Below are 27,174 nucleotides of genomic sequence, written 5' to 3'. Positions count from 1 at the left end.
TTGTCACTGAGCTGTCAAAAGGCATTGTGGGAAATGTAGGATCCATCTCCATCAAGTGAATTAGGTGGGTGGATGAGAAACTCACTTAAAAACGTCACTTATCATCACAAAATAAGTGAATGAATGAGTCTATTCTGTAGTCACCTCATTACCACTTCACTTCTTAAGCATTTTCGCACTGAGGGACGACGCATCCCAGACACAGCTCCCCCTCCCACTAGATGAACCACTCTATATCTTTACTGAAACCATATGTTCCGAGCTCCCACAGCCAGACGGTCCTTATCAACACCACAGTGAGGTGCATGGTGACAAATGCCTCGTCTCCCACTGAGGGAAGGGCAGCAGGCTCGGCTGGACCCTGGCTGTGAAACACTGCAAAGATCAGCTATGGATTTGCCTCAATGCTGAAGACAGAGGTGTCTTCTCCTTAATGTCCACATGGGCAATCAAAGGAGCTTGTATTCATGTACAATATATAATATCACCAACAGGGCACACGAGTACAGAGCAGCATTCTTTGGCATTCAGGCTTGTTGCCACAGTAATGTATGAGCCCATATGTTAATGTGAGTCATAATGAGGGCAATTCTGTCCATAAATCACAGCATAGCGACACACTTCTCTACAAGATGATGCAAATGCAATAAGTGTGATGCGAGGGGTGAAAAATAACACCACAGGATGGACTCAGGTTTTACTGGGTTCACGCAGGTTTTAAAAAAAAAAGTACATATCTTTTGAGTAGTAAGTGACAGAAAGTAGAATTTAGAAGCAAACCCCCCGTGAGAAAGAGCTGAATTTGTTCACAGACACAAAGATCCCACTATGTTTTGTGACGAGGAAAACACTCAACTGCAGACTCAGGCTATATGAAGACATTAGTGATAAAATAATTTTTCCTCAAGCCCACACACATCACTCTGCTCTGGCTTTAGTACACAGTATGGCTTGAATCAAAAGATGCCAATTGATGTGATGGGGGGGGGGGCATGATGTGATGGGGGGGGGGGGGGGGGGGGCATGATGTGATGGGGGGGGGGGCATGAAGAAGGGCTCTGACACTGACAGTTTTCAGATGTCCACAGGAAAAGGCTTCCAGACTTCTCAGATAAATCAGAGGGGCTTTGTCTTTATCATTATGCCAGGACTAGGGGGGGATGTCAAAGCATTTCCCTCTGCAGTCTGGTCTGTCTTGTAACAGAAGATAAGCCTTGGCTGCCTCTTGTGTAGCTGTGAAAGAAAGCAGAGTCACGGACGTTTCCCCCCAATGCTAAAAACCCCAAAACAGAAGTTTAAAATTGAGAATAGCTGTATTGTGTCATACTGAGAAAGTCACGCTTCACCAACACAAGGACTTTAAGATCCTTAAGTATGTCAGCGACACCGCCACTGAGACGTCGGTACAAATGAACACAATTATTTCAAGAACCATGAGGAAGTTTCTAAACATGTGACCGCACAAAGGAAAGAGAGAACCATGACTATTTTGGACAAATGCTTGCCAGATGATGAAGTTGTACAAACCATTAGCATGTTCATAAGAAACAGTCTTTTATTTGCAAGCAAAAATGTTAACAGTCAAATGTTGCCATATCAAAAATCAGCAGGGTGGCGACGCAAGAAACAAGATAGTCTGAATCCCTACAAGCTGAAGGGCGATGTTTTTAAGCTGACCCTGACCTTTGACCGTGTTATGAAGGGGCAACAGAACAGGGGGGTTTCCATGCAGCAAGCAGTAAAGCACAATCACACTACTGTCACATTGGACGCAGCCTATTTGAGATTAAAGCTCTCACTTATGGGTCTGAAGCAGCAGAATCACCTGCACTGTCCCAAACATAACAAATGATAAGGAAAAGGTGGTGTGAGAGATGAAGGATAATGATGTTACAACCTGAGCAGTCAGGCACCTGCAGGTGGGAGACATCTACACTGACACTGATAAGAGCGTGTAAAATGACCAGGACACTCAGTCATGAGTGGGAGCTGCACATGCACATTATGACTGAATATACACTGAGCAAATGTGTTAAAATGGGTCCTTTATCGAGGTGTGCGAGGAAGAAAGGGGGCGTGGCTGCTGTGAACGCTCATGAATATCTATTTACCTGCAGGGACAATGTGAATCCAGCTCTCCTTTGATTGTCTTGAACCTGAGCCTTAACACACAATAGAAAGGTGTGAACGATGCCACCTCCATCGCCTCCCCCCTACCAAACTACAGCCCATGCTGAACGACCCCCATTCCACGATTCTACCAAATCCGTTTCTGACATTTAAACCATTTCCATGAGTAACATTAGACTGAGATACAGCAGGTTTGGCACATGTATGTCTCCAGCAGACTGCATGAAGAAATACACACAAACAACAGCTGTGCACATCTGCACACATTTGTATACATATATGTTAGGGTTTGAAAAAAAACAAAACAAAACAAAAAACCATACGATTTAAAAGTGCATCCTCGTGACACAAACTCACACCAAACCCCATTCAAATGTGTGACGCTTTTTCGTCGCACCAAGTCCCTACGCTACGCTATGAGGGAAAAATATTAAGAAGAATGTTTGACTGCAACGAGTGCCACCTGGTACACTAAATATATGCCGATTTACAGACTATATTCTCCCATGTGATTAAATGCCATCGGCTATCTCATAAAACGTTTATGTCGATTCAAGGAAGAAATCAACCCAGAATCAAAAGAGTTGCGACTGGTGTTTGGCGTAATGGTCTACGGTCTGAATGAGCGGAACGTGGACACACGAACGGTGTGAATACGGGTTATGTCAACTTACTGACTGAAGGAAAAGCAACGTCCGAACATAATCCCTCTCCGTGTTCAGTATTTCATTTAAAACACAAAGCCTGAGCCGCTGCTGTCTGTCCGAGTCTCTGACGTCGTGGTGCCCGTTCTCCAGATGCCCGTCGTCCTCTTCCATGGTGGTAACTCAGCGCTCGCTCGCTTCACAAACACTGCTTTTCGCAGGTATATCCAAACTTTACCGCCTTTGTTGCTTCAGTCCATTGTGCCGCAGCAAGTCACCATTCACCCCTCAAAACAGCAGAGACGAGCGAAAGCGCCAAAACACGCAGTGATAACAAAGTTAGTCCAAAGTAGCGGCGGCGAGGCTCGACGTGTGTTCACCGCTGCTGCTGCTGCTGCACCAGCTGAGAACGTGAAGCTGTGTGTGTGTGTGTGTGTGTGTGTGTGTGTGTGTGTGTGTCTGTGTGTGTGTGTGCGCGCGTGTGCGAGAGCGAGAAGGAACACGCGCGCGCGCACGCACGCGCAGCTTTCTTTTAAGGTTTCAAACCGACTATTCACAGTTTAACCCTAACTTTAATTTTAGAGCATCAGAAATAAGGTTCTTCCCCAATGAGTTCTGTATCTATGCCAGAGAAGATCCTTAAATGGCTTCCACAATCAAGTACACACACATCAAAAGCATCAGGATACATTAAAAAGTGCATCACATGAATTATTTAATACAAAATCAGCCCAACATCCTTGTATTATATTTAAACTCTATCTGCCTATAATGAATGTGATTGAAATTATGCAACATTTGGTTGCCATAATGTCTTAACCCTGTGATCCTGATATGTTAACAATTTACTACACACTTTAAAAACAATAAATATAAAAATGAAAATTAAAAGCAAACGCTACAAAGAGATTTAAACATCGTTTAATGTAGGTTAACAACTACCTGTAAACATTCAGTCTCTACCACATCTCTGTCAATGTGTTTCTACCTGATCTATATAGAAAGGCGCCCTCCTATGGACACAGGTAAAAGTGCAACCTTGCCTTATCTTTCACTCCCTGTTTGATAATGTTTTCAGGGATCAGAGTAGGTTATTTTTTATTTTTACTACAATCAGATTTTTGATTATCGGTGTTAAATAGTACTCTATTTAACTGTATTTGTGTTAGTTAATATGATTGGATTGACGTTATTTATGTCAGACGATTGGTAAGGGACCAGAATGCACCTGGGTGGACCTATGTTTAACAGAGTGAGAAGCAGACATGAATTCCTTTGTTCTTTTGTTAGTTTGCTTGTTTTTTTGGACAATAAAACCACACCAAATGCAAATAATCTAGACAGCACATTAACTTGCTTTGCCTGCGTAAGATACACACCCACAGTGCAAAGGTGGTCTTTTGATTGCATTAATTTTGGCGTTTGATTTTGGATTTATTGTTTTTCAACTAACGGCCTTCACTCCCTTCTTCTTTGGTGTTTTGGGACAGCTGGCATCCGTCGTGTTGCTTTACTCCACCCACGAGTAGTAAAAACATGCACATTGTTTTATTATTGTTTTGAGACCAATGAAATTAGCTGAAAACAACAACACACAATGTGTCACAGGCCGTTATGACTCATACCTCCATTACATGTCCAGCCAATTAGAACTGTAAGTCATGTTGCCTTGCTCCACGTCTGTCTTCTGCATCAAGTCCCGGATGTTTTTGTTGCAGCTTTAACGTGAAGTTGACCGTTGAGGATTCACACCTGCCCTTCGCATCCACAAATAAAGGAGGCAAACAATCTGTGGTTAGGATAAATAAACAAAATTATTTTTCTTCAGTTAGTGTGTGATTATTAAATACAGCTTAGAGGACTGGTTGGCTCACCTACAGTCACTGAGCTTTTGACTGACTTTGTTTACTTTTACTCCACAGACCAAAATTAACGCCACAGGCTACTATCTTTCAGTGAGCGGTGCCAACTTTTACAACTGAAGAACCGTGTGCACTTACAGGAGCTAAGATCAAGGGCTCGGGATCAAACTTTAATATTTTAGTGGTATTGAACTTCATCTATCTCAAACGAGTCGTCATTCGTGATTAAAATTGGGTACCCAAGGTGTTATGTAATATCTTTTGTTAAAACAAAAAATATCTTTCAGGAATCAGCACTGAAGTCCAGATATCATTAACAATACAGTGGTGAATGTTTTTAATCAATATCCAGCCCTTCTGGGATCTAAATCTTTGGCAAAGAAAAAGTAAAATATTGAAAATGTAAATTCCATTTATTTCTCACAGAAACCCTGTGAACAAAAACGTTTCAAAAGATATTAGGAATGGGAGAAATTAAAAGGTCAATAATAGTTTTAATTGATGCATGTTACATTCAATACCCACTGATCCTCCCACACATAATTGCATACATACAAAACTTCTCTCGCCATCTCGGATGAATGCAACAACTTGTAAATGCCTGACGCTATCATATATTTACATATTATCCTCTGCTTCTGTACAAGGCAAATCCTTTAAATATGATCAAACACCAGAGGAGTAGCATTAGGATACAATGTATGACTGATTGTATGTAGTTTCTTCGAAGCATATTTAATGTACTTTGTCCTTCCAAAAAAAGGCATGTGCATAAAGCACGGTCATAAAAAGTGAGTCACACATTTAGACATGTTAGATTAAAAACTCGCCAACGTCGCCTTCTTCATTCATATTTCACAAGATAAAACTCTTCCTTCAGCAGGGTTTCTTTTCCTCTCAAAATGCTGAAAAGTACAAAAGACATGCTAAGGTAGCCACAGGGAATAGAAAACAAACAAAATGTGCTCAGTGCATTAAGACTTTCTAATATAACAAACAAACTAGAGGTGCTTGCCCTGTTCAATCTTTGTGATAAATAAATTCACATTGTTACAGGCAGACAGTGAGAGGGCTTGAACAAAAACCAAAGTACAATGAGTGAAATAAAAACATTTGTTATGGCAAACATGCATGTCTCTGGAATCCAAAATTAATAAAAAATCTAATATTTCATTTCATTTTGGAATAAAAGAATACAGCTATGGTCACTTTGCTGTTAGCTATGGTAAGTATTAGTTTGGCCTCTAAATACATCATGGCAGATTTTGTTGGGATGAGCAAAAAAAAACACTCCCTTCAATGCAGTTTTAATGAGATGTGGACGTGTCATTACAATTACATTGAGAGGGAAAGACAAAGTCTATTGACCTGAAAATGATCCGTCTGCGCTTTGATGGGATGTGACCATCGACTACACTTTTGAGACTTTAAAACTAAAATGTCTTTGTTTTCATTTTGTGTTGGCCATGTGGTTATTAAGTGCAAACTCCAGGAGCTTTGTGACAGCTCTCCTTACAAGAGAAAACGATACCATTACTAAGCATTAAGAGTAAAACAGCCAGGGCTTTGTACGGACAGAAAAAAGAGACATTTTCATTTACCGGAATTATGAAATTGAGAGTAGTGGATTTCAAATAACAATCTATACTCCTTGTAGTGTCAATGATTTAGCTGGTTGAATACACATAACCCAACATGTACACAAGCACACAGTGCAGAGGCTGTAGTGAGATGAGATGACTTTGACTGACAGAGAGACAGTGCAGGTACCAAAATGGCATCCACATACAGTTATAGAACACAGGAGTCCTATAAGTTACCAAGGAAAAAGAAATTTAAGTGGCCGAATGTGTTTGCATTAGGAAGACTTTAGCAGACATTTGGGTGTAGATAACTGTTGTAAAATCAGATGATGTTTGAATGCTGTCTGTCATTTCTTTGTTCTATCTAGCAACTTGCCTTGAAGCAGCAGCAATTTGTTGTTTTTGTGACACTTGCATGTTTATCTCCTTGGCAAAAAGATCCAACCGTGAATCTGTTTGATCAAAACAAAAACAGATCTGCTGTTTTGGACACAACTTTGTATTATACCAAACCAATTCACTTGTATGACAGGGAGTAAAGAAGAAGCTTTTTACATGTTCAGAAAGGCCAACAGTGTAACTACTGTATTGCAGTTAAAGACGAGCAGAACCTTTTTAGCCACAAAACATGGACCTAAATGAGCAGAGACAGTCACTGTTGAACTTCAGCCATTCAAATGTTCTGCAAGTGACTGCAACACAGAAATGTAGCCTTCCCACCTTGGCATGGTTTTTGACACTTTGCTCTCAGAGTCAAAGGCAGACAGTGTAGATATATGTTTTCATATAAATAACAAAATAGTACAGTATAAATATAAAGATTCTGTGAGAGGGACGAGTGTGTGTATGTCTGTATTTGGGCGTGTGTTTTTGCATTTGTGTATGTGTGTATTTGCGTGTGTGTGCCAGTGTCAGGACAGGTCAGGGTTATTAGAGGTGAGGCTTTCCCTCCCCCACCTCATGGAAGAGCGAGGTGTAAAACTCTGGCTCCAGCTGCTTGTTGCGGTAACGCTGGACAATCTCAGTGATTTTCTGCTTCCGCCTCACGTGAGGTGGGTTGTACAAGTCACTTTCCAGGCGCTTCCGTCGGCACACGTTGATGACAGTTTGACGCACGAGAAAACCTGGGAGAAGGATGTAAACGTGAGCTCATGGGTGGGAAAAATAAAATCACACACAATTTTGCAGAGACATGTAAGTTAAGGCAAGGTTCTGGAAAACATGCAGTAGCTTTCAACAACATAACTCCAAATGCAGCCATTTAGTAGCATCTTTCATCATCATTTCACAAGGAAAGAGCCTCCATATTTTCCAGAGAAACTGCAGTCCTTATGTTTTTAAGGAGTCACTTCTAAATAGGTATGACTCGGAATGTTCATGATTAATATAAATCAAATAAAAGAACTGCATTGAAACCTAAATCACTGGACCTAAAAACTAAAAAACACGAAGCATAAATAGCTCTTGAACAGGTCATGTATTCAAGAGGGAGCACTGTAATGACAGTAATGTACTGACTCACTTTATGTTTTATTAATTTAGTAATAAATTATACGTTTGCAGAAAAAAGTTCTGTTTCATTTTAAATATTTATTAGTAATAGTGGTAAGATGAACATCTATAAGTTTGTGTTACATGTGGATTCAGTGATTCTTTGCTGTGACTACAGCACCAGAAAAAAAAAACTTAACTCCAGAGTCCTGTTCTATGGCGTCCATTGGTCGTGAGTAGCTTTTACTAAAAAGCTGAGTGAGGTTTGATTTACTGTATGTATCAGCACAAAAGATATACCCACCTCTAATGCTTCAAATGGTTTATTTAATGGACCTGCTATACCACTGCTGCCTCTCTCACTTTAATGGGTAATAGTAAATGACACTCGTGTCTTCTTTGTATTACAAACGATAATGTGCAAACTGAAAAAAAATAAATGGAGTATATTTCCCAGCCAATTATCCCAGTAAAAATGTACACATTATCACACCACTAATTTATTAAATTGTGCTAATATACAGCTATCCCTGCAAAGCATTAACATTTGATGACTGTTCTTCCTGACAACAAAGAAACAGCCATGAGAGAGCTTACCAAGAGCTCTGCGGCTGACCACCATGCCGTCCACCAGGGGAATCACCATGCCAAATTTGCCCACGGCTCCATGCAGCCGGATCCTGAAGAGTCCCGTCTTCAGAGGGTGGATGAAGATCAGAGGAACGTCCTTCTCTAGTAACCCTGACCTGCAGCACAGACATTGCAGAGAGACAAGACAGAAAATAAGACATTGCCAATGATTTGTTGAATTACATAGAATGTGTTACATTCACAAAGTAATCAGACCCATTCATTTTTATTGTTTGTTATACTGTAGCCCAATGCTAAGATAAAATAATAACAATTCCCTTATTGAACAAAATTCAACAACAAAGCAAAACCTACTTTTGCTAAAGAAAAAAAAAAGTAAGACAGTTCTTTTCTCTGCTTGCTGTTGCATACCGCAAGTTGTACTTCCTGTTTTGCTTCCTCAGTGTTTTTCTGTGCTACTTTAATGACACCTCGCAGCATTTGCTGGTTTGCTTAGCTGTTGTTTTACTCTTCATACTGGCTGCAAAGTGTGAACTTCTCCATACCTGCAGGAAGTGCTGTTGCTCATGCTAGCCTCCAAGCCTGTGCTCGTTTCCGCCAAGAGATCAGACAACGGGAAGTTCTCTAAAAACAGAAACAATGACAAATATGCTCCTCAATCCATTGTTCATATAGTTAAGAAAACTTGTTTTTAATTACAATGAATTACAATTCAGTATAGAGTAACTGACTGGAGGGGAAATGCCTATTATGTATATAGAAAAACAGTATCATTTTACTCTACACTAGTATTCCAAAAACACAGTACATGGAAGTAGTATGAATAATATGTTCCTACCAATATCATCAAAGCGCTCCACCCAGACCACAAACACCTTTGTCTCAGGACCCAGTGCTGGGAAAGACTTTCCAGTTGATGACCTCTTTGTTTTCACCAAAGGACTGAGCTGAAAGAAAAACCACAACACATGGTGCATTTGACAAAGCATTATATTTAAAAATTAAAATAATAAACAACACAGTCAGCATACAGGCCAGACACACTCACACAAACCACACTTTACCTTCTTAGCAGTCTCCAGGTTTTCAGAATGGTTAGGGAACAGCTCCAGTGTGAGGTTGGGTTGTTTGAGTAAAGCAGGCATGATGTCTGTGTTGGTATCTGCCTCCACTGTGGAGTCACTGTGCACTGATGACTCCTCTGGGTAATGACAAACAGCAAATGGCAACTGTCATTTCTTATTCCGCCACTGGTTTTTCATCAAGTTATTGCTCAAGTATTGAACACACTGACCAGAGTTTTCTGTCAAAGATGGAACAACGAAGGCAATCTCTGTTAGAGCATCAGCGTAATACAGAACTTTCTTCTCCCCATTGAACACAGAACCTCCTGTGTCCTCAGGAGTAGCTGCTTCCTCTGCGGGAAAAAAATAAGTCACAAATATAGTTACAGCAAACATCCAACAAATAACGTTGATTAAAACTGCCATGTTGAGTATTTGTCTTCAGATTTAATGCAGAAGATCAGCTCAGCAGTTCACCTGTTTGTTGTATGTCACTGCTGTCCGAGCAAGAGTTGAGGGACCAGCTGGTATCTAGGTGTCCCGTCCACCCTGGGTGACGTCCCACGTCCACAGGCCAGCCTAAGGACATCAGGAACTCCAAAAAGTGAGGCTGGACACTGGTTGATGACTCCACATTTCTCAGGATCTGATTGCAAAGAACAGGTACACAAGCATTCTTATTTTCTCACAGGCATGAAGGCATGAACTTGTATTTCAGCCATTTTTATTCTAGCTTCAATTAAATAAAAAGCCAAACTCGTCAAGTAACAAGCTATATTACTTCGTAGAAAATCTGTTGTGTGTTGCCACAACCAATCAGCCCTCACCTCATGGCTGTTTTTCTGTCCAGCTCTCACATAGAAAATAAAGACGGTGTCAAACGGTCGACAGGGAAGCAGGTCCAGGTAGCTGATGTCATCAAAAAACCCTGGCAGGGATGACTCTAGGCCAATCAGATGCGGAGGTAGACGACTGTTGTTGGGCTCCTATTAATATTACATTAATATTACATTTATATATATATATATATATATATATATATATATATATATATAAATAAAACTTTCCATATAAACTGCACCAACAAGGAAAATAATACACAAGAATAAAAGAACATTTAACACATTCCACAAATTGAACATTTTTTGTGTAAAATTGACTACTACTTGATTCCCCACTATAGAATCACAATAAAAAAAACAAGACATTTAAAAAGAAGATGGAGATCATGTGATATCTGAAGTTTCAGTCAAACAGATTTTCATGTGTTATATATAAAAAAAAAAAATAAAACTATCAGACAATTTATGTTGACCTTGAGTGCCTCCAGAGACAGAAAACCAAAGTGGGAGAGGAAAAGTCGTGCTGTCTGGAACTCCTGCGATGGTGGCGGGGGTTTGCAGTCTGTCTGTGGGTCAGGGAAAGACTTGGACTTCCAGATTTCCTCACTGTGCCGCTCCAACGAATTCTCATACTCCATCTGCTTGGTCATTAGAATCCGAAGCCTGTCGTGCTGAATTTCCAACTGAATGGGGATGATAAAACATAGTTTTAAAGAGTACTGAAGACACTGATAATGGTCAGCTGTTTGGATAAATGCAGAGCAAGATCAAGACCCACAGTCCCAATACAGAGGAATCAACTTCCAAAGCTGCTGTGGAGAGTCACTGCTGTGCATCTGTGCTTGTGTTGTGTCCAACCATTTTGATTCATCTAATCCAAACCAATCCAACAGCCATTTTAAAAGCTTTTATTGTTTACATTCTTCTTATTGACAATACATTTGTGCTGACAATACATTTTCCCACTGTGGTTTGTGGTGGTTGGTCTGGATTGCACTGTACTCCAAAAAAACACAAAAAAACACACACACACCCCACACAATCATCCCATATTTGTGACCGAACCAGATTATTTGACCCTTTTCTCCAAGAGACACCCAAGTGGAATATTTATCTCTGCAACAACTCACGTGTGGGAAATTACTCATCAGTGTATTTGTAGCTCTTGAATCATCCTGCCAGCCCAAACAACACACCTACGTGTGTACAATAACAAATGATTCATGTATACACTTCAAGGCTCTATTTTTGCTGAAAACAACAGACAATTTTGTTTAGATAATAACAAAATCAACAACAGGATTCAAGCTTTTCTCTTACCTCTTTACTGACAATATCATCCAGGTCAGGAATACTGACATCAGCTTTGACAAGAGGAATCTTATCCACCTCTTCAGGGAAAGGCCTCTGCTTGACGTTGTATTTTATCCCCACATCATTGTTAGGCATTGGGCGGCTCTCGGGAACAAACACCTGCTGTGGGAAAAGAGAAGTACACACATGAAGTGTCATCAGTGATACGGATGTGAAGTTGCAAGTTTTACAGTGCCACAACTCGCAGCATCTCACATGAAAATATTTTTAGCGTGATAATGGTTTAGCAATGTTTCTTTTGATTATCCCGTTTTGGACAGTGTGATCTCACCCTCTGATTGGCTCGAGCTCCTCTGGGTTGGTGGAAAAGCTGCATGGTCCAGGCATGTCTGCCTGCAGTGCCTCTGATTAAAACTGTCACTGATGGACAGGGGTCTGCAAGGACAGAGTTCTACTGGTTATTTGTTTGAATTTGCCAGTGGTACATACCAGGCAGATAATAGAAAGGAACCAAGTAACACCTTCATTACACTTTTTTTTCTCCTTGATATTGCAATAAATCAGTATTACATTGAAGAAAGTAAGATAAGATACTCACTCTGTTCATTGCCAAGTGGTTGCTCCAGCATGGCGAGGATGACAGAGTTGTCCAGCACAAAGTAGCGGAAGTTGCTGGCTCCTGTAGCACTCAGTCTAGCATAGCGAATAAGGGTGTCTTCATTCAGTAGGCTGCAGGTGGAGGCAGGTCCACTGGGAGAAGGGAAGGCCCCCAACACCTGCATGATACTGGGGAACACCATGGGAAGGCAAGGACATAAATATGATGAAACTGGGTCAATGAATGCATGTTTCATTTTATAATATCCACTAGCTTTGCAGAAAAAGAGGGGAAACTATGTTAGTAGAGAAAGATAAACATATTTAGTACACCATCTTAAAACAAAAAAGTGACAAACAATGTTATTCTTAATAAGATTATATTGTTGAGAGCAAAACTGAAAGCAACTGAAAACTTAGTATGTGCTCGGAATTTCAAAGAAACTCGTTTATTACATCTTGGTCAACTTGATTTGCAAATGTCAAGTAATCAAACGAGCCTCTATTCATCTGATACAATGTTGTTGATTTGTTGATTTTTTTGGGGTCTAATTTTGACACAGGGCATGAGACATGTATTACTGTCTCCTGTCCCTCCATCCATTTTCTACCACTTTATCCTCCACATGAGGGTTGCGGGGCATTACTGCATCTCCACAGTTAAAAACAACACTGCATTTTGTCTTTGCGAACCACTGATGTTTGTTTTACTTTGAAATGTACACATTGAGAGAGAAAAAGTGAGATCCAACCACATGTACTAAATTTAGAGGCATTTGGAGATGCGCCATAATACTAGGTCTGACCCGATGTACATGAAGCTGTCTGCTTGTGATCAGTTTACTCAAGATGCATAAAAGCCAGTTTTGAATGAAATCAGTGTCACTGCAGTCTTGATGTCAGTAGATCACCATACACAAGAGGTGGAATGTCACTGTTAAATTCTATCTATTCGTTTACTCTTCTTTTCTGACAAAACATGACGTCAACCAACACAATTTAATTTCAGCTTTAAAAACATACATCAAGTATAAGTGACTATAATATCAACTAGCTACAACCCTGATCCACTTTGAATAAAATTCAACTCTCACCAGGACAAAGTGGCCTCAGCAGCATCCTTCACCCTCATTGAAGCTGGATTGTGCTCCTTTTCTCCTTTATGTCGAATTTCCTGCTCCTGTCGGGACTTGCTACCAGAGATTCCCAGCTCGACAATTTCTAACACCTCCACTAAACAGTCCTGATACAAAAGACAATAGTTTAGTTTAACAAAACACTCACCCTATCTAACAAAGCAACATAGTTTACAGTGCTGTTATGTCTTAAAACTTACCTTCTCATCCAGCATGTCAGGGTGTTCTGTGAGCCACACACACAGGAACTGGAAGGCAGCTACTATCATAGAGTGGAGGTCTCGGGATTGAAGAGGAGCAGGCCGGCTACATTGGTACACTATGTACCTACATATAGAGCTGACGGCACGTTTGCGGTCTGCTGAGTCTACTCCCACTTTTACCTGGTTTAGACAAAAATAAAAATGAGCACTTTAGATTCAACATTAAATCTTGTAACTGGGAACATTTTAGTCAGAATTTTTTGCAAGAGATCAACAGGTTATTATATGATTTGCTGCAGTTTCAAGGGAAAACTACAAAATAAAAAAGGTGCATTTATAACATATGGGATTGTTGGAGTGAGTGATTATGGACATTTAAATGTATAATAGACAGAAATATCTGGGTGTTAGTCTGACTTTGTGAAATTGGATTTAATACAATATCAGTCCGATTTTAGATTAACATTTAAGATGATCATTTGATATTGTTTTTTACCAATGTCATGTTAACATACTGACTGATGTACAAAGAGCCTCACTACACACAGAGCAGAGAGGCCATAGTAGGGAGGACTAAGCTTGTGCTTCACCTGGGTTCATGCAAAATCATTCAAACGAGCGTCTTCCCACAGGGTTGTAAGGATGTGTGGGTTCATATATTCACTGCTTTGATCTCTCCAACACCCACACTGGATTATTTCTCCCTCTGTGATGGACACATCTAAGGCTACTCCCTGGTGATGCATTTTGAAAAATATTGATTAAGAAGTTTACATGAACTAGCCAAGTGCTCGACTTGTTTCTTTGTTGGGCTGAAGTTTCCCTTTAACCCTCTATCTGGTTTATTTCAGGCCATAATTATCTGTGAGGTTTTTATGTTTTAGCAACACAGGCTATGTTCAGATTACCAGCCTCAGTGTTCAAATCAGATTAAAATTTCTAAGATTCATTATAGATCAGATTTGATGGTTCACATTCATATTTAAATGTGTCTTGCATCTGGGCACCCTGTCAAATGGCACCAGTTATTGAAGTGGGAGATAAAGAAGATTTGATTTTGCGAATGCGCACTACCAGTGTCGATCGAAGACAACAATGCTCAGCACACACGACTAGAGACAAAAAGCCTCACTCACATCACATGATCTCAATGTAGCCAGAACTTCACAGTGTTGAGCAAAGTGGCAATACATACAGTATAGTTGGATGAGACTTAACGGGTAATATGGGTAAACTGTAAGACATAAATTAAGTATCCTCACTGTGGCCTGGTCGAGTAGCAAAAAAAGTGCAGATTGTTAAAGTGAGTTTCTGTGGTGCTAGCCTTACCTTCGCTAGGCCAGCCAGCAGCTCCAGAGCAGCCAGTGAAATACTCATGTCTTGCCTCCACTGAGAGTTGAGCCTCTGAGTGACCAGGTGGATGCTGCGCACCAGCAGGCCTGCCGCCGTATCTGGAAGAGCTAGACCATATAACACCCCGAAATACCAAACACCGCAAAGAATAGAGCAAAGCAGAATTCAGGCAACAATGCTTCAGTACACCACACAATAGGAAAAAAGTACTAGGTTCCCAATTAGTAGAGAAAGTTTGGTACTGAATTTCCGAAACATGCGTTAGTAATGAGTTGGAATTCAGAACATTACTCTATGATGAGCAAAAGATGGGAACTAGGTGAAAAATCATTAAGTATAAATCATTAACTGCTGCTCAGCAGGGCTGAACAATGTGAACATTTAAAAATCATGAATTTTACTTTGAAACATGGAGAATTTAAAAAGACAGATTATTCTCGTCAATTTGAATTGATTACTTAACAGAAATAGTCTTCTGTGCCCTGGCCAAACTAAAATCATATTCTTCCACCCTGTACTAGCCACATAACAAAATGTACTGTAACTATTCACTCTACAGATGATCTAGATTTATTTACTTTCTTTTCAACAGCTGGGTGATGTATTTTGCCTGATTCAGAATACTGATTTGATACTTGAAACTTAAAAATTAAACTAACATCAGCCCTCAACAGAAAGTCCCAATCTTGGAAATGTTTCTGATTCAGCAACATCATCGCCACAAATCGATTAGAGGAAAAGTTATGGCACTGCAAACAGTATGTCTCAATGCAAGAGTGTTGTTTAACAGCACAGCATCACAGCAACAAATAAGTCCATGTCACTTACAAATACATTTTGCCCAACGCTTTGTAACCCTGCATATCACTTTAACCATGTTAGCTATAAAGAACAGATCAGTTTTGTTAATAAGTTAAATGTTTCACACTGATCAGTAAGCAACCATACACAATCTCACCACAGCTGGCACTATGTATTAATTCACCAAGCACAAGAATATTTGTGTATGAATAGTAACTGTGTCTTACCGTAGTCTCGTAGGAGGGCCTGGGCAGGACGCTCAGAGTCTGGGCTTGTCGCCTCAGTGCTGCCTCCACTGGTGTAACTAATGCCACTATTGGTGCGACTGTGACTCTGACTCCTCACTGTGATGTGGCTTCCGTCTATACTACCCTGTCATCACAGAAAAACACAGCAGTCTTGAAGTCTGGTCTACCATGCAGTTAATTATTTAGCAGGTAAGAAACGGCAGTGATCTGAGCCTTACTGTTTCAGTCTGTGCACCAATGGACTCCAACAGTGCTGAGTCTTGAACAATATTGAGCATAGCACCTGGGAAGGAGTAAAGATTAACTTGACCAACAAAACAATATAAAGACTTTGGTATTACAGAGAGGCAGAAAATGCACATATTATGTGGATATAAAGCAGAGATTATATACCCAGGATGAGCTGTGTGTTAGTGGGGTCAGTCTCAGTCTGCAGTGCTCCTATCAGGACATTGACAAGACGTAGCCGTAGGGACAGGAAAGACACAGGCTGGTCATGAGGCCATCCATCCTCCTCATTGAACTTTCCCTCCAGCAGAACCTAAAGCACATAGAGCCACTGGAGTCAGACACATTCTTCTGGGGCTTTCTGTACTGTGAATGTGAACATCTAAAATCATTGTTGTTAAATATTTAAGAATCTCCTGAATCCTCATGAATCAAAACCAGCAAAATCCTACAATACACAGCAAATAAGAATCCAATAAAATGATAAAGATACTATATTACAATTAAGAGAAGACAGATTAATAAACTGTTACCTCTGATTTGATGTTGCCAAAGTGATGTGGTAATGGCAACATGGCAAGTAGGATGTTGATGGAGGCTCTCCTCAGGTCAGTAGGATTTACATATATCTTGAATTTGGATAACTCCCTAAAATGTACAACAAATATTAAGACAAACTAAAAACAGCCACCCTTTATCCCAAATTCTAAACTGAAAACTAATACCTGATAAAAAAAATTTTTTTTGACAGATTAAAAAATTGTCTAAGACGTGATTCCTCTAACCTGTCTGGTACAATGGTCTCCAAGGCAGCTATGAAATAGGGCACAACCACATTGATGCCCTTCAGGTCAGTACAGAAGAGAGAGGAAGAGTTGAGAATGATAGAAGCCAGAACTGGTCTACAGATGAAATCTGAGATCTGGAGACCCTGAATCAGGACCATGTAGAACCTTCCGAGAAAGACAGGAAGAGCAGTAATATATTAGGCATCCAATATTATAATACATTCTACCAATAGTTTTACAGTTTAAATCACAGGTTGTGTCCACACAGCCAACGTTACTATTGAGAACCAAACAGGTTTATTTGGATCATAAAATCATCAAATTGAATGAGAATAATTTTTATCTCCTCTGGATATTTATATTACCTAGACAAAAAAACGAAAAGTGAAAGGAGCCTCTTCAATAAAATGGTAACGATGATGAAAAATCCAAATTAAAGAAATAATTTCCCTCTCTATATTTGAAATGGTAGAGCAACTGTGGGTCAGTGGTAAAGCAGGTCATATTCCAACCAGATGTTTGCTGTTTGATCCCAGGTTCCACTAGTGTAGATGCAGTGTGATGATGCTGTTGAAATTAGAATTTGGAATAACTGACAAGATAATGAATGGTTGTTTGTCTCTATGTGTTGGCCCTGCAATGGACTGGCAACCTGTCCAGGGTATACCTCGCCTTTCAGTCAGCTATAAGATTGTGGAGAATAACACAGTAAACAAATGAATAACATGATGTTTAAATGGTTACTATGTTACCTGGACAGGTAAACGGGTAGAATCTCCTCGCCAGTTTTCTTACTACAGAAGATGCGGCAGAGTGTCCCACAGGCCTCAGCTCGTCCTGCTTCGTAGCTCTCTGGGAACTCATTGGTGTCAAACATGGGATTAGACACCATGGAATCATTGGACATTTGAGAACCTTTCCTTCTCAGCTCCAGACTTACTTGAGTGGCTATCGCTGCAGAGAGTGGGAAGAGACAGAGAATGAAAGGACACTAAACTGTCATGTTGTCATTAGTGTTCATGCATGTATGAGAAATAGGCATACACAGATGTGTCAGCTATATACATATATAGAACAAAAAGTAAAAACAAAAAAATAACAAAAGGCACCACAAAGCAGACATTTTATCACAAAATGAAAAAACTATGACTTCATTGACTGCAAACACACACATTTAAAAGCATTCCCAAAAAAGGGAACTCTGACACAAAGACTTTGCTATAAGTTCAACCTGTTACTAGCACAAAGCATGGTCAAGTGTAGTGCCTTTGTAAAAACAAACAAAAAAAAGCATTCACTGCTGCAAGACCACAAAGCAAAATCTCTGTGTCAGCTCCCTGCAATTATATGACACATTCACTTCATGCATTGAGGCACAAAACCATTGAAATTAAAAAATTAAATGAACTGTCAATACAAAAGGAAATGACAACAAACAAAAATGTTACGCTGAACTCAATGGGTGGGGGGAGGGGGGGGGGGGGATTAGTGTGATCCAAAGAAAATAAAATGAGAAATTAAAAAGGGGTGGCGTCACAAACTGGCAACGGTATGATTGAGACATGTGGTCAGCTGGTGAAGCCCATTCCATCACCTCTGGAGAAACACTGAGAGAACACTGGTAAACTTGTTTATATGACAACGAGTGGGGACAGAAAACAATGTTGACAATGGCGATGACCATGAGGAACTGAAGTAAAAAGCAGGACAATTTGTCAAGAAAACGCAAATCAAGGGAGGAAAGAAAGCTGCCATTCCTACTTACAAGATTTATAAGAAAGGAGAATTTGGATAAAAGAGGCTGCAAGATAACAGAAATAGTGGAGAGACACAAAATCAAAGCAGATCCAATAGTTTAGGATCGATTCATATCAAGCATGAATTTCTCTTATTCTCCTCAATACATGACCTTTGACAAATTACAACTCTGTAACATTAATCAGACATTGTAGACACGTGCAGGACACTACACCAAAAAGAGAAAAATACATGGGAGAGCCAATGGTATGCCAGTTTTATCGAATACTAAGGAAATATTAGTATTTTTGCGCTAATATTAAATCATCTAGAAGTCTTCAGTTAAATTAATAGTTATATATGCAATTCAAGCCATGTTCAAATAGTTGGTAGATGTAAATGAATTAGATGATGGAAATTTCATACCAGGCCACTTCTAACCAAGCCCTCCACACACAGAAAAGCACAAAGAGGTTTCAGAGAAAACGGTGAAAAAACGAAAGTATATCCCAAAGACATACAATAAAAAAACAACACAAACAGCAAAAACACACATCACTCAACAAAATCACATAGAGTTATGAACAGCAACAAAACACCCACCTGACCATGCATTAATGGAAAAGCTACAGCCATTGTACTGCTTCTTACCAGTCATGCTAGGGTCTCGGCTGAGGCCACTGTGGAGCTTACAGTGCACCAGAGCAGCATCGAAAAGCCACTGGCCAAACAGATTGAGGATGCTGTTGACTTTCGGCCGTGCTGGGGCTGGCAAAGGCCGAGACTCCCAGCTGCTCTGATTGGGGCTGGAAAGCAGCGTTGGGGAGGAAGAAGTTTGCTGCTGCTGCTGTTGCTGTTGCTGCTGGGATGCTTTGGTTGGTTGACTTCCACTGCCCTAAGAGCGGGAAGAAGAGACTGGAGTGTCAACAACAGGAGCAGTAACCAAGGTTACATCCACACTATTCCATTTTTGTATATATGCATACATTCAGCTCTGGATACAGATGACATCCACACTATCCCAGTGTTATAGAGCCAAAAAATAGAGAAGTTACAAATGCTGCTGGCGCCCTATAAATATAGAGGGGCAAAAATGACCTTTTGAAACGATGGCACAGTTACCCTCATTCACTTCCCGATTGTTTATCAGTCGTGACGTGACTATCAGCTGTAAACGAAAAGCTCTGTTACTTACTTAAATATCAGTTTCACTAGGGCTGGGTGATATGGATCAAAAGCTATATCGCTATATATTTAAAAAAAAAAAAAAAAAAAAAAAAAAAAATCCTTTGTTCAAGACAAATAGTGGGGCATAATCAACATTATGTTTCATCTGAAGCGCAAATTACAATTTAAATAAATTACTAATGGCTATGGTTTGATTGACTTACAGTTGAACTCTTGCTTGTGGTTTTAGTGACCACTGTGTGTCGCTGCTTGCGGCTGTGAGGAGGCGTGGTGTTGGTGATGGAGGGGGGCGGAGACATGCTCATTCTGTTGACTGGAGTGGGCGGGGCACTGTCAGCTCTGGGACGCGATATACCTGTTGACAGACGGGTAAAATGAGCTGCGGACTTCAGTTTGTGTTTTCCCCTCAGACTGGGGGAAGGGGAGTTGATTGAGGTGGGGATTTCTGATTAGTTTCATTACATTTCCCATTGGCCAGAACTTGCTTTGAGTAAATGTGATCAATTTTCAATTTCTTATGTTATGATGGCAAGAAAATTAAGTGACCTCAGATGTTTTGAGATGATCAATGACAATATTCATTCATAGTCATGCAGTTAAAAACAAATCAGCAGTAATCAATCTCCTGATTGACTTTCATGCCTGTGAGAGATACTTTGTTGATCTTGTAGTTTAGTCGGAATGTTTGGGATGGCATTTTTGCTACAGCAAAACTAAACCCAGTTAATATTATCACCACCAATAAATTGACCATAATATGCCCATCTCATTATGACATGTCAGCTGATGTTTGTACCATGAGAGAGCAGCACAGGGCAAAAAGAGAACACCCTCTCCCGTACATCTCTCTTTGCAACAGAGACACCTACAGTGTAAAGAGAAAAATACACGCTGATACATTTCTAGTTAAATGTTTAAACAGGTGTCAGTGACAGACATCCTCCATCTTGCTGCTGGCATGACAGGAGTAATGAGTGTGACACCATGGATGTCCCAATATCCCACAACCCTGATCCTTGAGTGTGTGAAATTTTTTTTTTTTTTTTTTTTTTTAAGTGGCTCTGATACAATACCTGAGATTGGGACTGGGACATCCCTAAAGAAGACCTTCACCTTGCTCTTATTACAAACGTTAGGACAAATTGTTTTCATTTCTACTACCCTTCTTCAAATTACATTGATGCAAAAGTGTGTGTTTCTTGATTATTTCCAGCAACTATTGGTATCCTTTACATGTAATGGAGGACAAGCTCTGTAACTAATTATCAATATCTCACAGAACAATAACAAAATTCTTTCTGAAATGTATGAATATCAACAGTCAGCAAGAATGTACGACTTAGCAGTACTACATTTCAATCTCAACATTTGAATTATCATATCTCTCTCTTACCCAAGAAGGCATCTACGAGGCAGCTTACACCCCTCATTGCCCTGAAGAAGATCTGTGGTAGCTGCTTCAAACATGGATGCAGTACCACTTCATGAGGGATACCACTGGAGTTAAGAAACTGTTCCTGAAACTTCGGAGTGGTGCTCACTATTGCAGGGTTGCTCAGGTCCACTGGGTTACTAAAAATAAAAAAAAAAACACACACACACCAAACGCATGCATTAAACAGACAAGTTACAAAGAGACTACAAAGGTTTTTTTTTCTATGTCTTACAACTGATAATGTCATGACTTGTATATAACCAGGTCTGTGTCTAAATCTGTCACTGGGATTATATTGTGATGCTTTTGTCTTTGTAAAAGTGAAATGGTTAGTGTCACAAATTAGTTTGGCCTTTGCCAACAGTGCCCCCATTACTAACATTATGTGGAGCAGAATAAGATCAATAGATAGGTAGAGAGCTGAATGAATGAAGGTTAGGGTGAACATTTAATGTTTTGATAAACAGGAAGTAAGATGCATAGAGAAAGGAAACATTTAATGGCAGTGTCATGAGATGCTTTAGTTCCACTATGTGCTCCAACTTCTCTGTCTCTTACACCATATGAACAATGAAACCATTTGTACCAGTTAGTTTGACAAGGAAGCAACATATCTTTTAAAGGGTTTGACAGCAGATGATGTATTACTAAATATTTATCCACCTAAGCATGTGGAGAAAGCGATACCACGTCTGTGCCACACAATCATTGTCCATCTCCAAAGGAATCAGGGTGGCATCCTCATCGGGAACTTTAAAAGGTGGGAAAGATGGTCCATGGGTGAATCGTAATAGCCTACATTTGAGAAAACAGAACAACACAGATTGTCTCATTAACTAGAGAACACAAAACCTGAGAGGCTGAACAAAAACGGACAACATTTTTTTTTTGTTTTTCCTGTTGTCATCTTATTAACAGAGGCTTTAGATGCTTCTCATGAGTTCAAAATGAGGTTTCTTTCTCTCCTCATTGATGACAAGCCAACATTTCAATAGTGCAACCATGAACACCAAACTCTCAGAAACAAATTGTATGAAACCTTTTTAAGTCCAAAAGCACATTCTCACCTGGAGGTCAGGGCACAGGCCACTCTGCTCCACTGCTCTACAACAGGTGGGTGGTGTCTCCAGTTGGCCAGCATCTCCCTTGCAGTCTTCCAATATGGTGGTGTTGGAAAACAGCGAGCACATGACAGCAGCCACACTTCAAACAGTACTGCCATCAATTTTTCTGCCAGTTTCTCTGCCACCCCGACTGAAGTAAGGGAAAACGACAAGGGATAATTGCTCGGAATTATAAATAATAGCTATGTAAATATATTACGACCAGATAAAGCATTAGACAAAGGGTTTTACCTCCAACTGTGGGTGGGGCAAGCAACGTGTCATTAATACGAAGCAGGAAGAGCAGCAGCACCTCCCAGGTTTCCCGATCCATGGAAATGGATTCTCGAGCCAGTTTCTGGACTGCAGTCAGAACCTGCTGGCAAAGTCTGATATGGTTTGGACTATGCTGCTCAGGTCTGTGAATAAGGGTAGACATTAGAAGAAATTAGATGGGAAAAAACATGCACATTTAAATTTTAAAATTGCAGTTAATGAGAGTTCAACTGTGAACATTTCTTACGTACCTCGGTACAAACACGTTGTAAAGATGTTTGAGGATGGTTTGGACGTACATATTGGGCTCCTTAACCACAGGTTGTGGCATTGAGTCTCTGGGTGACACCAGAGCCATCATCCAGTCTGTATACACATCTACACACAGCTTAACTGTGTCCCCCTCTAGGGGGAGAGTGAGGCCATAACAGAGCACCTCCATGGTCCACTTCACCTAAGAACCAAAATAGTGTCATTCATTGTATTTAATGATACAATTTTCTGTGGCAATAATTATTTATGTGGCACTATGTAGAATACTTCAGTGGAATCCTCCAACCGGAAGAATGTCATCTCTAAACAAAGTATTCTCAACAGGGACATATCCTGCATTATCAGTCATTCTGTTGACATAAGGCCAGTCTGCTCTGTGTCAAGGCAGTTTATTATACCTAACTAGGTGTACCATTAAGCATGGCCAAGGACGTAAGGTGAAGATGGTGGTCATAACAACACACCTCTTTCAGCCACATGTTTCTGGACTAGATATTCAAAAGTAAATGTCACATTTAAAACTAGAAAAGCACTCGGAGAGGACAGACCTCCGACAAGGCAGCTCAGTGCCTACAAAATACACCCTGCCGACAGCGAGTGTTGTAACCCGTGATAATGTTATGGTAAGACAGCGAGCGTTGTAACCAGTGATACAGAAAATTTAATCACTTGTTCCTGGTTCCATTGCGGACATTTCCTGAAATCCATCCGTGACTTTTCGAGTTATTTTGCGAACTAACAGACAGACAAACAAACAAACTCTGGTGAAAACATAACCTCGTTGGAGGAGGTAAAAAAAAAAAAAAAAAAAACAATGATTCAGAGGGGGGAAACAGAATACCTATTGTCCAATTGCCCATATTTGTCCACAATCCTCTAAATGCTTACATATCCAGTATCTGTCAATTGTGATTCAAGTTCCAAAATGACCCAAAGGCTACATTAACAGCTTTAAGTACGTCTATATTGAAGGGATGCAAGTGATGATCACAGGGATTGTTTGGCAATAATGTATTTTACACACTGGTATGGTATTTCTATGAACTATCGTGACACATAGAAGAAAGAAGCTCAAATCATATTTTCATCTGAACTGATTTAAAACAAGGCATCTCTGGAATGTAATGACTGAAATCCACCAAAGCAATGGAGAAACTTCATCCCTGGGATCAGTTGTGGCTGGACAGTTTATCTGAGCTTTATCCTCTGCAAGAAGGAAAACTGCAGTATTTTAGATGCACCTGATAAATATTTCTGGAAAATGTTGAACTCAACACAAACATGCTGTCATACCATTAAATGAAATTCAAGGCTTGCTGTGAGCGTGGTGGTTGTCTTGCTCACAAACAGTCCAGTATTTTATCAGAGCATAAGAGAGTTTTTGACAGCTCGGGTATACAGAACATACTTGGAGCAGATGCTGATCTAGTTTTTGTTTTTTTATCCAATCCATCAAAAAAAGAACATTCCATTTTAAAGCACATATTGTTTATCACTGGATATATAGAATAGATTTGGAGGCTTAATGATAAAAATAACATATCTGATGTTGAAGTCCTAACTCTCCTGCATTGATAAGAGAAGCTACAATACCACTATGGCACCAGTGACACTTCCACATGCTAAAGTAGCTACACCAAGGACACTACTGAGAACAAGACCTACAGTCCAACTGGGTTTTTCCTAATGGTACTTAAGTGGATTCTGATATCTCATGACATGAAAATGTTTTTACATGGAAATGGTTGTTTGTCAGCACACCCTGCGGCCCTCATGTGGAGGATAAAGTGGTAGAAAATTGATTAGATGGATCCATATAAATTGATGTATTTGATATTAAGCATGAAATCAGCACAATACAGATACTATGATACCCACAGGAAACAACCTGATTAATCAGTGCTGCTGACAGATGTCACTTACAACATAGACAGTGAAGAAGATACAGTACATATAAGTTGATTTCTGCTCATATTAATAAATCAAACAGAGATTAAACTGTGTGAGATATAATTTGTGTTCCATCACTGTAGTCATACTAAATTGCATGTACACAAAATGATGGGCATAACATTTCAAACATAGACAGAAGTACCTGACAATGATTACTAACTTGATAATATATAATCAGGTATTAGCAAAAAATAAAACCAGTGCATTGGTAGCAATGACTACACAGTGTGATTCACACTGGGCTCTGCTAACCAGTGTTGTGTACAACAGTGTGGATCTCCTTCTCACCTCCTTGTCTGTCTTGAGGATATTCTCTGTGGCAACAGGGCTCACAGCAGTACCAAGAGGCTTGACCACTGCATTTGCTACCTCTGTGCCCACAGTGGTGGGATAGGTGTGCAGGACACTGAGGTGGCCCTGGTCACTCTGCACCACCAGCTGCAGTGAGCGCCACTCGGAGTACATGCTGCCGATGACTACTGCACTTTACTCACACCTCCTGCCTCCACCTGCCGGCACACAAATCCAGTCAAATGAATGTGGCAAGTTGAGAAAAACAATGAATAGGCTTCTTTGTAAATATCCTACATTATAGGATGTAGTGGTTTTGTCCTATTGTGAGGATAATTTTCTCAAAGTTGCGTCTTTATGGTTGATACATCTTTTTATTTAATACATTTTAAGATGTGTGTGTATGTATATAAAAGAACATGCATATAATGGATTGTTGGCTGGTTTAAAAAGATATCTGAATGAGACCAATGGAATTGTGCTTAGAGTTTAGCAGTTTGGGGTTATGTTTGTACATGAGATTCAAATGTTTAGAACACCTCCTTTATCCAGTGTATAAAATGGGGGAAACTACAATATACATTAAATGAGTTGTAACTTGGTGTACCACAAGCAAAAGAAAACAAAACACGCATGCAACATATAATTAATAAACCCTGTAAAAAATAGCCTGGATACATAGTTTGACAGTAAACGCCATAAACCTAGTTGTTTATGTTACTGACGTCCTTTACTTCAAGAGATGACAAAAAGTATCAGGGTAATAGCATCGCATTGTCTATTTTAAACACAAGCTGACATTTGTGTCACAAAATGGACAAGGGAATGCAGCATTCCACCATTTCTACCCGAAACATCTGGTCAGCAACAAGCAGAGGAGTCAACCAGGAAACGGTTCTGAAAATGATTAGCTTGCTAATGTAAGATAGCATGGACATCAAAACATCCTCCTCATATAGCTAATGATATTTGCTGAAGTTGGCTAATGTCTAACTTGTATGTTACAAAGCCGCCTCTCTGTTGACGACAAGGAGCTGTCGTCCTGAAAAACAGCGTTTCTGCGCGCTGACTTATCGGTTACCCATAGACTACGTTGTAGTTGATCCGACGCTGCTAGTTAGCTTAGCTAAAGCTCGCTGTGCTAGCCCGTTCGTTGACATTAGCTGTCATTTTGTCACTAGCTGCATAACTTCGGAAAGCCGCTTCCGTTTGCTCGAAAGACAAGTAACCAGCGGGACTTCCATTTACCTGCACCGACTGGAAATCTTGTCATAACAAGCCTCCGAAACTCGCAGTTTGCGCGTTCTTCTGTGTATCCTGGTCTAGACTATAATAGCCTCCATCTTCGCAATGTCAACGCTTGGATATTGCAGCCTGATGGGCTAACGGGAAACAGGCTCCGTAGATTAACGCCCCCCACTGTTTGGCACAGAAACTGCAATGGTGGTGCCTTCAGGTGCTCCTGGTGAACGCTAAAAAAATGTTTATCAAAAATTATTTATTGGTGTCTGTCGTGTTTTTATGTTGTAACTTATAACTTATAACATGAACTGAATAATTTTTTCATTTCCATCGTTCCCACAGCTACTGCCCTTTCAAACAAATTACAACACTCCCCAACAGATTTATGATAGCACCATGTGACATGAGTCCAAACTGATCAACTCTAAGCACAGTTACATTTGAACTCAAACATCATCTAGTTTTGCTGATCTCTGACTCTGAACACCAGTGGCGTGCACAGACGTTTGGAAGGGCAGGGGTGGAAATTAAAAGGGCACCTACTGCACACTGGTGGGGCAGGTGCTATTTGTTTATATGTGTATCAATACACATAAAAGAGATGTGCATTTTCCATACACTGAATATAATGTCCTCCCTTTTGTGGCACTGTCATATAGGGACAGTAGGGCACTTCCTCGTGTTGTTATCACTAGAGGGCACTATATTGTGTGTCTTGTGACTGCAGTTGTGTGCCATAAAATGTCTCTGTAAACTGTACAGTAAAAATGTCCGATTTACAGGATGGTAGTAGTCATAGAT

General features: G+C 40.1%; 2 protein-coding genes across 2 annotated transcripts in view; both read right to left on the bottom strand.

Moving 5' to 3' along the window:
• The window catches only part of prex1 (phosphatidylinositol-3,4,5-trisphosphate-dependent Rac exchange factor 1), an 80,065-nt gene extending 76,943 nt beyond the window's left edge, over nt 1–3,122 (bottom strand). Inside the window, exon 1 of the mRNA XM_083895187.1 lies at nt 2,805–3,122. Coding sequence (XP_083751313.1) covers nt 2,805–2,948 — 144 coding nt within the window. The 5' untranslated portion in view covers nt 2,949–3,122. The remainder of the gene's footprint in view (nt 1–2,804) is intronic.
• A 2,087-nt stretch (nt 3,123–5,209) lies between these two features.
• On the bottom strand, nt 5,210–26,511 carry ralgapb (Ral GTPase activating protein non-catalytic subunit beta). Its single transcript, XM_083894693.1, has 30 exons — nt 26,380–26,511; nt 25,129–25,349; nt 22,866–23,068; nt 22,591–22,757; nt 22,303–22,489; nt 21,899–22,030; nt 21,194–21,372; nt 20,004–20,155; nt 19,264–19,507; nt 17,628–17,829; nt 16,873–17,040; nt 16,621–16,735; nt 16,253–16,400; nt 16,078–16,142; nt 15,839–15,983; nt 14,787–14,908; nt 13,455–13,637; nt 13,213–13,361; nt 12,120–12,307; nt 11,853–11,956; nt 11,528–11,683; nt 10,681–10,890; nt 10,193–10,351; nt 9,843–10,011; nt 9,596–9,718; nt 9,366–9,502; nt 9,140–9,248; nt 8,847–8,925; nt 8,308–8,456; nt 5,210–7,343 (listed from the first exon to the last, which is right to left on the bottom strand). The coding sequence occupies exons 2-30, from the start codon at nt 25,303–25,305 to the stop codon at nt 7,150–7,152; spliced, it is 4,515 nt and encodes a 1,504-aa protein (XP_083750819.1). The 5' UTR covers nt 25,306–25,349; nt 26,380–26,511; the 3' UTR covers nt 5,210–7,149.
• Nucleotides 26,512–27,174: the final 663 nt, after the last annotated feature.

The sequence above is a fragment of the Microchirus variegatus genome (genome assembly GCF_963457635.1).
Source record: "Microchirus variegatus genome assembly, chromosome: 9".
Taxonomy (NCBI): Eukaryota; Metazoa; Chordata; class Actinopteri; order Pleuronectiformes; family Soleidae; genus Microchirus; species Microchirus variegatus.
Note: the sequence above shows the minus strand (reverse complement) of the source record. Positions and strands in the feature narration are given on the sequence as shown.

Excerpts from the sequence above, each read along its gene's own strand:
- ralgapb (XM_083894693.1), bottom strand. The coding sequence starts at position 25,305 with ATGTACTCCGAGTGGCGCTCACTGCAGCTGGTGGTGCAGAGTGACCAG. Across the intron at positions 23,069-25,128 it reads TCCTCAAGACAGACAAGGAG|GTGAAGTGGACCATGGAGGT; the intron begins GTGAGAAGGAGA and ends TTTGGTTCTTAG. Across the intron at positions 22,490-22,590 it reads TGCCCCACCCACAGTTGGAG|TCGGGGTGGCAGAGAAACTG; the intron begins GTAAAACCCTTT and ends CCCTTACTTCAG.